Source organism: Taudactylus pleione, unplaced genomic scaffold, assembly GCF_031769625.1.
Source record: "Taudactylus pleione unplaced genomic scaffold, aTauple2 ptg000106l, whole genome shotgun sequence".
Classification (NCBI taxonomy): Eukaryota; Metazoa; Chordata; class Amphibia; order Anura; family Myobatrachidae; genus Taudactylus; species Taudactylus pleione.
The window spans coordinates 528,478-547,255 of record NW_028284508.1 but is presented as its reverse complement, the minus strand read 5'-3'; the positions used below and the strand labels follow the sequence as shown (position 1 = coordinate 547,255).

The 18,778-nt window shown below is 44.1% G+C and overlaps 1 protein-coding gene across 3 annotated transcripts in view; it reads left to right on the top strand.

The window, feature by feature from the left end:
- DUS2 (dihydrouridine synthase 2) overlaps positions 1 to 18,487 on the top strand; it is a 141,577-nt gene extending 123,090 nt beyond the window's left edge. For 2 of the 3 annotated variants that reach the window (XM_088470897.1, XM_088470898.1), the window contains exons 15-16: positions 6,646 to 6,719; positions 17,895 to 18,487. In XM_088470897.1, the coding sequence (XP_088327023.1) occupies positions 6,646 to 6,719; positions 17,895 to 18,120 (300 nt within the window). In that variant the 3' untranslated portion in view covers positions 18,121 to 18,487. The remainder of the gene's footprint in view (positions 1 to 6,645; positions 6,720 to 17,894) is intronic. The other variant, XM_088470899.1, reaches the window with a different exon arrangement.
- The last annotated feature ends 291 nt before the right edge of the window (positions 18,488 to 18,778 follow it).

Genomic DNA, 18,778 nt, shown 5'->3' with positions numbered 1-18,778 from the left:
ATTCACATCAGTAGTGCAACCACTGCATACAGTATGTAATCACAGCAAGAAGGGAGAGAAGAATACTCTCGTAGTGTAGTAATTAATTACAGTTTATTATACATATCACACAAACACACAAAATAAATAATTACATTTAAAAAATTTAAATAGGCTTATCTGAGAGTTGTAGCAGGTTACAGATAGCGGGGGTCACCGCGTCCTCAACGTGTTTCGTCACTTAAGCGTTAATAGCAGGATTTAGTCAGGAGGATAAATACAGGGTCACTGTCACAGGCCTATATACCCTAACTACTAATTAATCATGCCCAAAAAAGGCGTATCTGGTAATACAGTGCGCATCCAATTGTGTAGTGTGCCGTTAAATTATTATTCATACTACACTATATGGCGCTTGTTCTCACCTTCTTTGTTTCATATATGCCACCAGCCCAGGGATGGCACTCAGAGACTTCTCAGCAGTAAATAAGCATAGCAATACTATGCCTGTATGCAGTCAACGTTTCGGAGTGGTACCTCTATCAAGACATCCACAAATAAAGACACGATGACATACCTTTATAATGATCACCCAGTGCCTATGTCCACACTGCTCCATCCCCGGCGAGATCTGATGACATCTTCAAGAGTGCCAATGCTCCGGCTTCATGGTCATCTCTAGGGGGCGTGGCTACAAACGTTGTGATGGCTACAGATCCTATAAAACAAACAAAAATAACCAAGCAGGAAATGAATAACATGTAGAAAAGGTGCATTATAATACATTGCATAATAAATTTGTCAGACATAGAAAAATTATCAAAAATGGGAACAACTGGGTACTGTCCCCAGACACCGTCCTCACCAAGGAGCCAATTATGGTGATAGTCCACACTGTCTCCTAACTGCTGGCACATACGATGATATGTGAACTGAACAACACATCAAGATGAGTAGTACAAGATAATAAAGGATAGCCAATCGCAGTGCTATCCCAAACAAAATGGGGGTCTAACCCCAAACACTTAAACATTCGTAGGCTATGGGACACAAATGAACTATTGGAATCACTCTAATATCAGTGTGTATCGATCACAAATGTATACTAAATAATTTGACTTGAGCACTATATCTGTCCAGAGGTGAGTGTACAAGTGTATAGAACACAGACTACAAAGCAAAAATGACCTGTTGGTATAACATAGACCAGGGGTTCTCAAACTATTTTGCTCTGGGACCCCATCTGACAAAACATGTTTTTACAGGACCCCAGCAATTTACCGCCAAACAATGCACCTATATAGAAGTAGCACACTTTTTTTTTAAGATATTGTGACTTTTCTCACCAAGCAAAATGAAATATGGAGAGAACATGACTTTTTTCTTTTTTTCTAATAATTATTTATTTTGAATGGTCAGGCAATTATTCACCAAGAAAAAACATCAAGGCTGCGAGATCAACAGATCAATACAGACAAAATAATTGTAAAATAGCATGGTGTGTCTATTTGTAACAACATGACACTTCAGAAACTAGAACATATTTATATAATAATATTTTTTTTTTATTTCTTTGTTAATGAGATGGGTGAGCTTGTAGTGTTGAACACAAATCCTTGAAACGGGGCTTTGTGTGACTCAGATAAAGGCGAATGTCATCTTCAACAGCGAGACGGGATCTGTACTTATTTTTCAGTAAAGTCAAAGCTGAAAATCCAGCTTCACAAAGGTAAGTAAACGCAGGGGCGCCGAGAGGGGGGGGGGGGGGCGGGTACAGATTACCCGGTCACGGGCTTCCTGCGGGGCCCCGGGTCCGGCGCCGCTCCCCCTCCCTCACAGCAGCCCAGCACATAGCGTGTGCTGAGCTGCAGTGGAGACTGCTCGAGGCTGCTGAGCAGCAGCCACAGCAGTCTCCTATGCCTGTGCGGGGGAGCGATCACACTGATCGCGCCCCCCCTGGCTTTGCTCTTGGCGGGCCTGAGTAGACACGAAGGGCATCAGCGCCTTCAGTGCAGCAGATGACAGCTCTGGGTATTCTTGTTGAATCGATATCCAGAAGTTTGCAAGAGGTTGTTCAGAGTATCTCAGCTTCAATGTCTCATCACAGGAGAGGTCAATGAACTTTTCATCCAGTGAAAGTGGCAAACAAGCACTTGCAGTTGCTGCAGCACTGAATGGATTCCTAATCCACCCTTCTGCTTTTCGATCCTTCTCAGGAAAGTACTGAGGAAATTTATGTTTAAGGCTCTCCAAATGGCTGATGATGATAGGTTGCAAATCATGTTTTGGATGATCATTGTCAGCTTCTTGATCCAACTTTCAGCCTTGTCAGTGGATGAAAAAACTGTCATTTCTTGTCCTTGGAGGGAGGTATTTAGCGCATTTAACCATTCAAAAATGTCTGCTAGGTAAGCTAGCATAGCAAGCCACTTGGCATCTAAAAATTTTCCGCCAGCAGAGGATCTCTGTCTGAAAGAAAGAAATGTACTTAGTCCCTAAGCGCAAATAAACTGTTGACCACTTTTCCCCGTGATAACCTGCGTACTTCTGTGTGATAAAGTAACTGATAGTTCTCAGCTCCCATCTTCTTACACAAAACTCTAAACAGACGTGCACTTGTTGAACTGCTCTTACTGAAGTTGACACTGAGTACAGCTTCATCTAGAACTTGTTTTAGAGCAGGTGGCATTTTTTTTTTGCAACTAGGGCTTGCCTATGTATAATGCAGTGAGTCCAGGCTGCTTCTGGTGCAACAGCTTGCACTCTGGTCACTAACCCGCTCTTGTTTCCAGTCATTGCCCGAGCACCGTCGCTGCAAATTCCAACACAGCGCAGCCATTCCGAGCCAGGATCAGTGACAAAAGCATCCAAAAGTGAAAAAAGTTGATCTCCAGTAGCACGTTGTGGTAGTGGCTGGCAGAACAGAAATTCCTCCATTAGTTTTTCATCATTCTCAAAATTTATGTAGGTCAGCATCTGCGCAGCCCCCGACACATCTGTCGTTTCATCAACTTGAATGGCAAAAAAAGCACTTTGTTTAATTTTGGTGGTGACTTGCTCTGTCACGTCTCTTGCCATGCTGTGAATCCGCCTAGCAATAGTGTCATTAGACAGGGGGATGAAATCAGGCTGAGTAGCAGCACTTTTCTTTGGCACAAGGTAGAAAAAAAGCTTTCTCCAATGTTGTGCGGTTTACCCGTTTTGGCTATCCAGTATGACACCACAAATGAGGCCTCAAGTGATTTCTCATTAACTGTAGCTGCTGTTTTTAGCACAGTTTTTTGGCCGCGTAGTTCCCTTCATTTTCTTTTAAAATAATCAAGCGGTTTGGTTTGCAGAGAACCGTGTTTTGTCTGCAGGTGCCTGATCATTTTGGATGGTTTTAAGCTCTTTAGCAAGAACTTCGCCACACACTGTGGACGTGGTGCTTCCTCTGAGCCAGCCCAAGTAAAACCATATTTTGGATCATATTTCCGGTTTCTTGCCTTTTTATTACTATTTGAATCTTCGCTGGCAGCACATCTTTTGCTGCTACTGGCAACCAACTCGCCATCATTGCTCTGCTTTCTGCCACTCTTTTGAAGAAAACGGTTCACTTCACTCACTGATGTGCAACTGGTTCTTTTTTTTTGTGCCATCTCATCCCCACCCATGTCCATCGTCTTCCTTAGAAGAATGATGGGTGGGGGTGATGAATGCACATCATCTTCCTGATATATTTTTATATATATATTTTCTGCTTCCTTATACGACAGTGGTTTAATAAATAAGTTAACAACCTTTCATTGTGTAAATTAATTCAACTCGTTCATATACGTATAATCAATAATCTAATGGCCGTGAAGGGAAACAGTGGCCTACCTGCACTGGCCTGGTGGTAAATTAGAATGAAATAGTGAACATTACACACGTGGGAGGTTTTGCTACCTAACGTATTGTACCACCCTTGTGTAGTTTTATGGCATACAAATATAATAAGGATAATGGGCAAGGGGGGATGAGGCAATAAATGTATGTGCACATCACCCCCCATTGCCATTATGGGGTACATGCATTAACTGGCAATATGGGGAAGAAGTGGATGCCTTATCACCATAGCAGGGACAGCACTGTCCCAGGCGGCAGGGACTGATGGCTCCAGGGGCTGCACACGGGATCTCGCGATGCTTGCAAGATCCTGCGCATGCCCATTGGAGCCGGCCGGGAGTGAGACACAGTGCTAGTGCTGATGCGCTGTGTACTCAGGCAGGAATCACTGGAGGGGGGAGTTTTCACTCCCCCCCCCCCCCCCCCCCCCACTATGGCAGATGAGATGTTCTTGCATCTCATTGTTAGTGCTTTCTGCTTTGCCTCGGTAATGAGACACAGCAGGAAGAGATATAGCAGTACGATCCGTGCCGCTATAATAAATCTGCCCATATATACCTTATATATTTTTAAGACCATCATATTTCTTATATGCTTGTATGCCATAAAAATATCTAAGAAAGATGATGGGCATAAAAATATATAAAATGGTGGGCATGGGGGTGATGTGTATAAAGTGTATGCACATTACCCCTCCTTGCCCATCATCTTCCTTATTTATGGCATAAAAATATGTTGGACATGAAACAAAGGAAAGATGGACAATGGGGGAGTAATGTGCATACATTTTGTACACATCACCTTAGTTTAAATTATGACCATAGTTCTCCATTTTACTTACTATGAAATAAATGTTCTTGCTGTTTAATACTTAAAGCTGCCACTAGCTGGGGCAGCACAGAAACAGCTCTTGTCCTACTACTAGCACACTGTAACGCAGAGCACACTGTAACGCAGTGTCTTACTACTAGCACACTGTAACGCAGTGTCTTACTACTAGCACACTGTAACGCAGAGCACACTGTAACGCAGTGTCTTACTACTAGCACACTGTAACGCAGAGTCAGACTGTAACGCAGTGTCTTACTACTAGCACACTGTAACGCAGAGCACACTGTAACGCAGTGTCTTACTACTAGCACACTGTAACGCAGAGCACACTGTAACGCAGTGTCTTACTACTAGCACACTAACGCAGAGCACACTGTAACGCAGTGTCTTACTACTAGCACACTGTAACGCAGAGCACACTGTAACGCAGTGTCTTACTACTAGCACACTGTAACGCAGAGCACACTGTAACGCAGTGTCTTACTACTAGCACACTGTAACGCAGAGCACACTGTAACGCTGTGTCTTACTACTAGCACACTGTAACGCAGAGTCAGACTGCGCTGCAGCTCCTTATAGTCTGACTGACACGGGGTGACGTCATGACGCTCGGGCGTCGTGACGTCATGACGCTCGGGCGTCGTGACGTCATGACGCTCGGGCGTCGTGACGCACATGCATGTTAATCACCGTGAAGGAAGGAGGAGCCGGCGGGGGACTTCCCGTGCAAACACCGCTGCGGCTCATCATAGCAGCGTAAGCCCTGGACACTGGACCGGTATTTAACTTTAGTGAGTTGCGACCCCATGATGAGATGGGCGCGACCCACTCTGGGGGTCGCGACCCACAGTTTGAGAAACGCTGACATAGATACATGACTGACATACACGGATCGTCTAAGTTGGATAATAACATGGGAAACTGTATTAATTCAAAGGTAAATGGAAAACACAAAAATGGAATAACACAGACAATCTGTGTGTGCTGAATAAATATGTTAGACTAATAGGCTATGTCAATCGAAGGTAAGTATGCGTGACTATAGAAAACACGAAAAAGACAACATTTCATTTAAAACAAACGGCTGTACAGTCTTTAAGGTGTGAGGCTGGAGTAGAATCCGGCTTCTATCCCCACCACGAACGTTGGGCGGGATCCAGTCTATCATTTTGCAGCGCATGGTGGCCAAGCTATGTTTAAAGTCACAAAAGTGTTTGGCTACTGGTTGGTCCACCAGTTTGTCTTCAAAAGCTGCCCTTATGCTGGATCTATGTAACGCTAAACTTTCCTCAGCAGAGCGGGCACCTCTGAGGTGCAATGTGACAGGGCCGGCCTGTTGAGGACTGGCAGCAGCAGAGTGGTGGATGTGCCTGTACTACTGGAGAAGCTGTTGTACACGTGTTATGTGCGCTGACAGCTCCAGGCAAAGTAATAAAGCTGAAAATGGAACTTCAGTTTAGCTCTCTTAAATGTTTACAGCAATCAGTTGACCAATTACAACCTGAATAAGCTAAGTTGCTTTTTTAAACGCCTATCATTACTTTATCATGCTGTTTATTTAATATTTACTCACTATTAGGCGCTTGGGATTTTTCACTAAATATTGTTTTTATGTATGTGGTTTATATGATCACTTTTTCCTAGCAGCCACTCCTGCAGTAGATGAGGAGTGTCATAAATTTTATTCAATTGACATTTATATTCTGCCAAGTGTCAAATCATGTCGTTCTACTAGATCACATACATAATAACTAAAGGTTGCAATAAGCCTATTCAGATTTTTCATTTTACTATGGTCTGTTATGTTTCTGGAATAGTCTGATAATGACAAGCCACATCATTTCAAGCAGCTAAAATAAGGAACATTTGTCACACACTGCATGCAATATACCAATTTTGCAGGTTTATTAGATTCATCCGTATAATGGTTTGTGAGTGACACTTAAGATACTAAATTTGTCCCTTCAGGTTCAGCGATCACTTGATAGATTTTTCCATTCTGTGGTCACTGTGAATGATAAGAAATATAGTTCAACTTTGTGGTAAGTTGTCATTCTGTTTTGAAGTGATTTAATCATGTTATGTAACATTAGTATAATTAGAAGACTTTGTGTTTTATTAGGAAACTTTACTGTATTAGCAATCTCCTTGAATCTATTTTTGTCCTTGTGGAACTGAAGCACAATGTATTATCTATTTTCCAAAAATATAATGCTATAAATAAAAAAAAAAGAGGTGACTTACTAAATCAGTTGTTAGCAGGTAAGCAAAAAGTGCAAATACTGGTGATAACGAATGCTTCTTGGCTTTCACTGTCCACTTCAGATACTAATACATCAACTTAACCAAAATGACACTGTCTGATATATCTGGATATACACACACACACACATACGAAAGTAGAGTGTAACACAATAGTGAAGCAAATACACAGTTGCCAACTGTGCTTTGCATTTGTATTTTTATTTTTTTTTCATATCATGAAATTCAGATAAAAACTAAACTAGAGCCCTATTAAACCCTTGTCCTATTATTTGCATTGTAGGCAGATTTTGTGCACTTCTCCATTTACAGCATGCTCATTGTTTTTTTTTTTTAACCCACCGCAAGATGATTTGTAATTCCCGCCCCCCCTGCGACCTCCATCTTGTAGTGAGGCATATACAGATGTGTCCTTGTACAATGGTGTTACCAGGGGTGCTGGTAACACCATTAACAGAATTATTCAACCAGTCACTCGCTACTGGAGTAATTCCAGAGGACTGGAAAAGAGCAAATGTTGTCCCACTGCACAAAAGTGGAAGCAAGGAAGAGACAAGCAACTACCGACCAGTGAGACTTACATCAGTAGTAGGGAAATTGGGAAAACACTCTTAAAAGAAAGAGTCGTAGATTATCTAAAATCCAACAATTTGCAGGATCCCAAACAGCATGGATCCCAAACAGCATGGATTTACTGGGGGGAGATCATGACTAATCATTTCTAAGGAAATAGATAAAGGGGGGCCATAGATATAGCTTATCTAGACTTTAGTAAGGCTTTTGACACTGTTCCACATCACAGACTGTTAAATAAACTGGAAAGCATGGAATTGGATACAAAGATAGTTGAATGGATAAGATCATGGCTGCAGGATAGGAAACAGAGTTGTAGTAAACGGAGTGCAGTCTCAAGAGGGAAATGTTGCCAGTGGAGTACCTCAGGGATCTGTACTTGGGCCAGTGCTTTTTAATATCTTTATTTGTGACATTGCAAAAAGGCATAGTTTCCCTTCAATACCATTTGCAGATGACACAAAGGTATGCAACAGGGTAGACATACCAGGAGGAGTAAAACAAATGATTGATGATCTAGGTAGACTAGAGGAATGGTCAAGAACGTGGCAACTACAGTTTAATGCTAAAAAATGCAAGATCATGCACTTGGGTCTCAAAAATCCAAAAGCTAAATATAGTATTAATGGCACTATACTGGAAAGTACTGAAGAGGAAAGGGCTCTAGGAGTCACTAATTCAGGTGACTTAAAGGCAAGCAAACATTGTAACAAAGCAAAGAGGAAGGCAAGTCAAATGCTTGGTTGCATAGGGAGAGGAATCAGTAGTAGAAAGAAAGAAGTGATAATACCACTGTATAGGTCATTGGTACGTCCTCATCTCGCATACTGTGTTCAATTCTGGAGGCCATATCTCCAGAAGGATATTAATACATTAGAGACTGTACAAAGAAGGGCAACTAAAATGGTGCAAGGTCTACACCACAAAACCTACCAGGAAAGACTAAAAGATCTTAATATGTTTAGTTTGAACGCTTCTATCATGTCCCCCCCTTTCCCTTCTCTGCTCCAAATATATTAAGGGTTTTAGCAAGGTAAAGGAAGGAGACGTTCTTCAAAGAAAGAGAAGTATTAGAATAAGAGGACATGTTCTGAAACTGGAGGGTGGTAGGTTCAGGGGAAATTTGAGGAAAAATTACTTCACAGAACGGGTAGTGGACAAGTGGAATAGCCTCCCATCAGAGGTGGTAGAGGCTAAGACAGTAGAGCAATTTAAACATGCATGGGATAGACATAAGGATATCCTTCAGAAGAAGTAAGGATCAATAAGGGTTGAGGTAACAATATGTTTAAAAATGGGGCAGACTAGATGGGCCAAGTGGTTCTTATCTGCCGTCAAATTCTATGTTTCATCTAGTGTCTATACAGCACAAGACGCCTGGTGTGACTGAGCCACTTTAAAATGTAGAGTGCCATCTTTTTCTTTAAATTTTGCGTCTTCTTTGCATCGCAGACACAGTGAAAAGCCGTTCAGTGTAAAAGAGACACTAGGCTGCGACTTAAACTGCACAGGAATTAGTTTTAAATCGCAGATGTAGCAACTCTGCGTGAGAAAAGCCGCGGCCGCTGCATTGTAGCATTACTTACACAGATTCAGACTCATTCGCACACAGACATACATATGTCGCACATAAATTGACCAGTGTAATCTAGCTAAGTCATTTGTCACTTCCAGTATTTTTATTTGTGCGAATAAGAAGCTCAGTGTGGCCAGGACAAAAGGACTTGGCTCACTGAGAGGGGCTATTTGTCACGCCTAAAGCCACAGTCTGAGGACCAGGGCCGGTGCAAGGTTTCTTGGCACCCTAGGCATTTCTTCAGCCTTGCGCCTATCCCCCCCCCCTCCCCATGGATAGCTACACAAGCCCTTATACAGTGCAGTAGTGGTCCCCCTCTATGCAGTACCGGCAGTAGTGGTCCCCCCTATGCAGTGCCCCCAGTAGTAATCCCCCCCCCTCCTATGCAGTGCCCCCAGTAGTGGTCCTCCCCTATGCAGTGTCCCCAATAGTGGTCCCCCCTTATGCAGTGCCCCCTGTAGTGGTCCCCCTATGCAGTGCCCCTTATATAGTGCCCCCAGTAGTAATCCTCCCCTATGCAGTGCCCCCCCAGTAGTAATACTCCCCTATGCAGTGCCCCCTCAGTAATGGTCCCCCCGATGCAGAGCCCCCAGCAGTGGTCCCACCAATGCAGTGCCCCCAGTAGTAGTCCCTCCTATGTAGTGCCCCCAGTAGTGGTCCCTCTGATGCAGTGCCCTTTATATAGTGCCCCGAGCAGGTCCAGACACACACACAAAAAAAAAACACCTATCTTAATTCCTGCTCCTGCGTCCGCTTCTCTGTCCTGCCGGGCCGGCCCTCTCTGCATTATGGGAGAGACGTCATGACGTCTCTCCCATCACCCACTGCGGGAGCCGGAAGATGGAGCTCATAATTGAGCTCCAGCCCGGCTCCAGCTGTGGGCGTCTGTCTGACACTCATCGGCTGCTAACACAAACACAGTCGCCAGCTGTGTGTTTGTTACCGTGTAGTGCGGACTGCACATATGTGCGGTCTGCACTACACTACCAGCGGTGCCATCCAGTGGCCGGCGCTCTAGGCAGGTTGCCTAAAGCTGCCTAGTGGTAATGACAATTTAATAACAACTCAATCAGCCATTCACATATGTAGCACAGAAGACATCCTACATATACGTACAGAATATCCTTCCAGTCACTCGCACAGATTCTCTTTTATATTCATATTATAAGAATATTTGCTTAGATACACATAGGGACAGTGAGTCTTGTAAGCAGGAAAGATTGCACACAGATTATCTTCATTTGAAATGTTATATACAGTAGTTAACAATCTTCAATTCAATAACACTAGTCAACATGATGATTTTCACAAGAAAACTGAATAGTGATTCTAGTGCAGTTTTAAAATCTGAATTCAAATATGTGATTAGAATTGTTCCATCAGGCATAGTGAGTTTGTGACCGTTACTTTTCTTTTTCAGATTTTAGTGTTCTTTATGGCCTGTCATACACACACAGACAGGTGCATACAAACAATATGTCCTCCTGTAGTCCCTCTCCACTCTCCCCTCTCACTTTTATGTGGAGCTAGCAGCAGCAGCAGCCTCCTCCTCTTCCCTCCTCCTCTTCCTCTTCCCTCCTCCTCTTCCTCTTCCTCCCTCTTTTCCTCTTCCTCTTCCTCCCTCTTTTCCTCTTCCTCTTCCTCCCTCTTTTCCTCTTCCTCTTCCTCCCTCTTTTCCTCTTCCTCTTCCTCCCTCTTTTCCTCTTCCTCTTCCTCTTCCTCCCTCTTTCCTCCTCCTCTTCCTCTTCCTCCCTCTTTCCTCCTCCGTGTTGGTGTAGACCCGACCCCCTGGTCGGGTCAGAGGAGCATGTGTGCTGGTCTCCTCCAATCAGGGCTCAGCACATTCTCCTCTGGGTGGTTCTCACCATAGAGGAGCCTATTAGCACAAGTACGAGGGTTGTCCAAAAAGTAATGCCTAAATGCTCATAACTCTGAAATAATATGCAACATTTATTTGAAACTTTGTCAGTTTGTAGTTTAATATGTCTTCTAACTATATAGGTATTTTAGTTTAGGTAGTCCAAGAAACATCATGGAATCCAAGATGAAACAAAGAGCCGTCATTGAATTTCTGGAAAAAGAAGGCTACAGTGCTACAGAAATCCACAGAAGACTGAAAAAAGTGTATTGGGAGCGTACAATTGACTATAGCAATGTCAGAAGCTGGATGAAGCGTTTTCAATCGGGAGAATCATCCATGGGCGACCAACCTCATGGTGACAGACCATCAACTGCAGTGACAGCAGAGAACTGACACAAAGTCGATGCCATGATTCCGAGAGACCGTCGTGTGACCATCAGAGATATCAGTGATGAACTTGAATGTAGCCATGGCACTGCAGAAACACCAATGATTTGGGATATTGTAAAGTGTGTGCTAAATGGATTCCAAAGCAATTAACCAATTAATCATAAGGCCCAGAGGGTGGAAGTGTGAAATTACTTTTTGACCAACTTTGAAGCCAACCCTGAGACGTTTATGGAAAATGTAATTACAGGAGATGAGACCTGGGTATTCCTTTATGACCCAGAAACAAAGGCCCAATCAATGCAATGGAAACACCCAAGTTCAACTAGGTCAAAAAAGTTTAAATCACAGCGATCCGTAAACAAAGTCATGGCCACATTCTTCTGGGATTGCCGAGGTGTTATTCTCATCGATTACTTGGAACAAAACCAATCAATCAACGGTGATCGATAGATACATTATTACACTTAAGAAGCTGGAAGAAGCCATCCGCAAAAAAAGGTCAACAATTCCACTTTCAAATGTCATCTTACACCACTTCACACTTTGATGGCAACATCTGCGGCCATTGCCAAAATGGGGTGGGCAATAAGGGCATTCTGTTACTAAGACTTCAAAGTATTTTACTGCAAATTTTCAAATCTGTATCTATAATAAAATTTGAGTTGTGAGCATTTAGGCATTACTTTTTGAACAACCCTCGTATTTGTTGTATTAGTTGTTAGAATATTTTCAATAATGCCAAGAAAGCGTTTAACTCATCCAGACAATTTCTTTTGTGTGTGGTGAAGTAACCTTCAAATCTCAGAGGTGAATTCTCACGCCAATTGTAAAAAAGTTTTTTATGAACTTCGGGTGTAAAGTTGGCGTTCTGGCTAAAAACTGGGCCCTGCATATATGCCATTTATATCATGAGTTAGTCTTCTCACTGGCTGTAAAAATGGTTCACATCATATGCCATTTGCAATTCCTATGATTTGGGAACCAAAGGACCATTCAACTGATTGCTATTTCTGCTTAACTAACATTAGAGGAATTACATGTAAAACAATATATACTATCCTAACTTGCCATCTGCAATGAGGCCTGTCTTACATTGTGAAGAGTTTCCTGTACCACAGCGGTACCAAGGTAAAATTGATTCCTGTATGCTGGCTGATTATTACTGGCCCATGAAAAGAGACATTCCAAAGGCAAAATATGCCTGAAAATCATCATCTCCAACTTTTTAGGTCAGCCAGAATGAGGTGTATATTTATCATTCCTCCCACGGGCTTGCTGTGTGTGTGTACGGGCGGTCTGCAGACTGCCCATACACACTTGCCGATGGACAGATATGTCTGCAGACCGCCCATACATGCTGCCGATGGACAGATATGTCTGCAGACCGCCCATACACACTTGCCAATGGACAGATATGTCTGCAGACCGTCCATACACACTTGCCAATGGACAGATATGTCTGCAGACCGTCCGTACACACTTGCCAATGGACAGCGCCCATACACACTTGCCAAAGGACAGATATGTCTGCAGACCGCCCGTACACACTTGCCAAAGGACAGATATGTCTGCAGACCGCCCGTACACACTTGCCGATGGACAGATATGTCTGCAGACCGCCCGTAGCACACTTGACGATGGACAGATATGTCTGCAGACCGCCCGTACACACTTGCCAATGGACAGATATGTCTGCAGACCGCCCGTACACACTTGCTGATGGACAGATATGTCTGCAGACCGCCCGTAGCACACTTGCCGATGGACAGATATGTCTGCAGACCGCCCGTACACACTTGCCGATGGACAGATATGTCTGCAGACCGCCCGTACACACTTGCTGATGGACAGATATGTCTGCAGACCGCCCGTAGCACACTTGCCGATGGACAGATATGTCTGCAGACCGCCCGTACACACTTGCCGATGGACAGATATGTCTGCAGACCGCCCGTACACACTTGCCGATGGACAGATATGTCTGCAGACCGCCCGTACACACTTGCCAATGGACAGATATGTCTGCAGACCGCCCGTACACACTTGCTGATGGACAGATATGTCTGCAGACCACCTGTAGCACACTTGCCGATGGACAGATATGTATGCAGACCGCCCGTACACACTTGCTGATGGACAGATATGTATGTAGACATATCTGTCCATCGGCTGTGCAGCACAGCCAATGCGATATGTCATTTAGTTAGTAGGTGTCAAAGGATAGAGACCAGCTTCCATTTTACATGGTAAGGCATTGTTAGTTCAGTGGTGTATGTTTTGTCCAAATGGTGTGAATGTAGAGCCCAAATGACACATGATGTATGAGCATTCCTGCACAGCGATCCTTCCACAGAGATTGCTAAATGACAGACACAAACATCTTACCTCATTTATATATCCGCTTTCTAATGCCTAACGCCAGGTAATGCTGAATATGGATAACACTATAATACTGTTTAGCAGTGTGGATTGTTTGTGAGGTAGCATGTTAGGCTATGGAGTTTGTGATTGATACATTGTACTTCGGTATATAGTTTGTAATACATGAGACGTATATTAGACAGTATGGAGCCTTGTGATCTGTAGCATATTATAACAGCTGTATTTTGTGAGTAATAATTAATCTGTTGTGTATAAGATATACTAGGGCCTGAATCTCTGTTGGACTCATGTGGAAATGCGGATCGATCTTGCGGATATCACCATATTGCGTATGCACGTAGAAAGATCAGCGACTTCATATGCGCCAGATCAGGCGTACACAAATAGAAGTATCACACTTTCTGTGAAATTTGGCTTTTCTGGGTGATAATTGTTCAGCGACTTTGTGGATACACAGAACTATCTCATCTAGTGGGTTTGCTGAGGTGTGTAAGCCAACTTCCGCAGAGTGCGGACAGAGGAGGGACATCTGTTTTTAGACAGACCTGTGCAGCCAGCATGGAGTGGGCTTAAAGGTGGGTTAGACGATATGTCACTCCGATCCATGAGATCTGCCAACATATCGGGTACATCATCTAGTGCAGGGATGGGGAACCTCCTGTCCGGGGGCCTTATAAGGCCCTTGGAATCATTTGGTCTGGCCCTCTGAGCTTTTTTCTGCTAGCCTCATTTGGCTAGCAGGGTGCCTAGAATATGCAGCAGTGCCACCTGGAGCGTCCTTAGTATGCTTCAAATGGTCACACCGCTGCCCTTACAGCTCCCCGGAGGATCCTAAGGATGCTCCGGGCATTACTGTAATCACCAGCGATTGTGGCTCCACCCCCATGTGACGTCACGCGGAGGGGGCATGGTCTGAACCAGGCCCACAAATAATGTTATATATATCAAAATGGCCCTCGGCAGAAAAAAAGGTTCCCCACCCCTGATCTAGTGTGTCCCCATGATATGCGCGCTCCTGTGGGTCATTAATGACATCACCCGTCGGCCCTAGTACAGGGCCGACGGGATGTCGACAATTGTCATGCTGCAGAATGCAGCATGACGCATCCCTCCCTCAACACCCCCGGCATCAGCTAAGTGTGCATGGAATTGCCGATGTGGATCCCTTCGCTGGCGATATCGTGCTGGGTACACATCGGCTAATGCACCCAGCTTAAGTCCTGATACTAATGGTGACATTTGTGGCTGCAGACAGATGCACAGTGGGTGGGATGGCATTTCACATCCAGACGCATGGATGTTCGACATACATGGGTGGATTTTCACATTAGCATATGAGCAGCAACATGTGGGATAGTGAGTATTAATAATGTAAACTTTGCGTAATCATAGGATTTGTAGTTAGTGATTATGAGAAACGTACTTGTGTGTTTATCCAAGGGATGGGGAGGGGAAGCAATCTTAACCACTAGCACAGTAACTAGTGTGAATGAATGATAGGCATATTCAGAATATTCGGGTGAAAATATGTCCCAAGTACGGGTATTTTTAAATTATGAGATGGAGGTGCTTCCATGAGAGTAAATATACACTAATCGAAGGACATAAAGAAGACAAAAAGTACTTTTTGTTGTGGCGCTCACCCTACCGAAGTATATTAAAACTTAACATTTGTAGGTATACTTTAAAAGTTAGAATAGCGGAACAAAGCAAGACATACAAAAACAAAGAAACATTCAATAATAAAAAGTCCTGCTCATATCCACTGAGATAGAAGAATCTAGATAGTTCTATTCATAAGTATGTGAACAATTATGTGGATGAGGACAGAAATTGTATAATACAGTTAAATTCCTCTAAATTATTATTATTAGTGTTTATATGGCGCTACAAGTATTCCGCAGCACCTTACAAAGTACATAAACAAATAAATCACTGGTCACATAACAGTGCAATGCAGGACAAGAACATGGATATTATACATTGCTACATTAGCGACCGGAACACCCAAGTAAGCAACAGAGCATAAGCAACCAAGTGTTAGGTGCCCTAGTTGGGAGAAAGGAGTAGATGAAAGTAAAGTAAAGAGAAGGGTAGAGGGCCCTGCTCGTAAGAGCTTACATTCTAAATGTATGGGAAGGCACAAATTCAAAATAAAGAATAATGTAATTCAATCACAAACATATGATACAATGTTTAAATGGCATAATTTCAAAACCAAGAAAGAAAATAAGTAATCACAATATCATAATTTCACTGGGATTCCTCCAATATCCCGACTGCAGGAATTCCGGCGCCCAGAATTTAGGTGCCGGCATCCCAACACTTGTCAGAATCCAGAAGGTAAGTAGCTGGGTTGGGGGGGAGGGTTAGCTTTAGGGTTAGGGGTTAGGCACTAGGGGAAGGGCTAGGCACTAAGGGGAAAGGGTTAGGTTTAGGGTGCGGGGAGGGGGAGGTTAGGTTTAGGAAGGGAGGGTTAGAAAACTGACCCAATTGCTGCTCAGTTACACCCTCTCAGCTGGAATGTGTATGACTGATTTGCCCGCAGTTGCTCTAAGCCAGGGGTTCTCAAACTTTTTTGCTCTGGGACCCCGTCTAACAATAAAAATTATTACAGGACCCCAGCATGTTACTGCAGAATGACTGCCACATGTGTGGTCAGCAGACCGCTCATGCACAGTAACACTACGGAGACACAAAACTGTAAGGTGTCCGATAATGCGATCATTTAATTTTTTACACATTGCAGGAACAAGCTCTTTTCGAAGCCCCTGTCCATGCAAGGTGAGGCTGAGAGTGACTGAGGAGACAGTGGGTTACTGGTGAGGCAAAGGGTGACGTAGGAGGAGAAGCTGTGGGTGACAGGGAGAAACAGAGGGTGACGGGTGAGGAAGATGGTGGCTTGGAAAGGCAGAGGGTGACTGGGGAGGCAATAGGTGACGTAGGAGGCAGTGGGTAATAGGGAGAAGCTGTGGGTAATGGGGAGGCAGGGAGTGGCAGTGGCTGGCAAGGAGCAGCATAGGGTAGCAGGGGAGACAGTGGGTGACTGGGGAGGTGGTGAGAGGCAAAGGGTGACATAGGAAGCAGTGGGTAACAGGGAGAACCAGAGGGTGACGAGGGTGGCATGGAAAGGCAGAGGGTAACTGGGGAGGCAATAGGTGATGTAGGAGGCAGAGGGTAATAGGGAAGAACAGGGGGAGGCAGAGGGTGTCTGTGGGTGGCAGGGAGAAGCAGTGGATGACAGGAAAAGGGAGTGGATTGCAGGAGGAGGCAGTGGAAGGCAGCAAGAAGCAGTGGGTGACGGGAGGAAGTGGTGGCAGGAAAGACAGTGGGTGACTGGGGAGGCAAAGGGTGACATAGGAGGCAGTGGGTAAGAGGGAAAACCAGTGGGTGACAGGGGGAGGCAGTAAGTGAGAAAGACAGAGGGGGCAGTGCGTTTCATGGGGGAGGCAGTGGGTTTTTAATAAATTCATTTATTTTCTGTTTCCCCCCTCCAGTTCCCACACTATGTGCTCCCCTGTTCCCCCATGGGGTCTGTGCTCAGCACTCCCCTCATTCCTCATGCTCCCCTGCTGATGTTTCTTCCCCCTCCACAGCAATCATCACACATTCTGTGTCCCCCCACCCTGGAAGCAACGGTCCACCAGGCTGTACTTACATAAGAACATCTGCACAGACTGCAGAGAGAGTTCGGCAGCTGGCTCCTCTGGGCCTGTGTGCTGCTGATGCTTGCTGCCTGTGTGTCAGCTTCTGCTGCTGGGCAGGAGGACAGGATACGCTGAGCACTGGGGTGGGGGCGTGGCTGCCTGATGACTCCTCGGATCTCTCAGCCAGTGATCCAAGGAGTCTGAAATAACAGACCAACTGGTTTCACTCTCCTCAGATCACTGGCTGAGAGATCAGAGGAGTCATCAACCTGACCCCATGTGAGTCGCTACCCCAAGCTGGAATGGCCGCGACCCACTTTGGGGTCACGACCCACAGTTTGAGAACTGCTGCTCTAAGCACATGCGCAGTTGCTAAAAATCTGGAGATCTATCCATCTTGGGTACGGATATTTCTTGCTATAGGACTGCTAACATTACAACTTTTAAATCACAATTTTAAAGTAAACTAAAATGTGTTTGTGATACTGACCAAATAAGCATCATCTTGTTCTATCTCTTATTTCAGGGACAAGTCTAAGAGAGTGGCAGAACAGGCTGCAGCCATTGTTTGTCTCCGTACACTAGGGCTTCCTGAGGGGAAACTTGGTGAGGGGGAAAGTGACCTTTTCCGAAAACGAAAGAGAGACCACCAGAATGTCGGTGTAGAGAGCCTACCACAAGAATCACAGACTAAAAAAAGACATGAAAATGATGAGAACTTTGACAGTTTAAAAGATCTGAAACCGCTTTGACACAAAACCTTATGAATGTGACTCCACACACAACTGTATTTTTCTAACCTTACTTATTTTATTACATTTCATTAAAACGCAAGAAACAATAAACAAAATAATCCAAATAGGCCTTAACTGAATGTAAGGCTAGTTATTTCTATATCTTCTCTAATGTTGGTATTTTCTTTGGATATAGAATCATCAACAGCTGATTGGAAGAATTCAATCTACCCAAGTATTTATTATTTTGAGAAATAAAATGTTTTATTAGTTTAATGTGAACAATGTTACAGCTACACTTGGGTAACTCCCGGCATGCTGTGACCTGCTTGTCTAAGGCTTTCTTCTATGTTGCTGTTAACTAATAAAATGTTACTTTTCTTGATCAAGGTGTGTGCTCCTGAGCGGTTTGCATGCTTCTTAATCCAGTACCAGGATTGATATTGAACTGGAAATCTGAGTAACTAATGTAAGAGAAAATGCAAGAAATGTTAAGTAATATATATTTCCTGTAAAGACCAATTTACCACCCTGTGCAGCATGAAATTCCAGAGGCACGCCTGAACATCTGGGACATGTCAGGAGAGATAATAAAGAAAATATACCTGCGTGCCATGCTCCTACATACTAACTGTAGTAGTGTCACCACCTACTAAAGCATAACAGAAAAGTACAG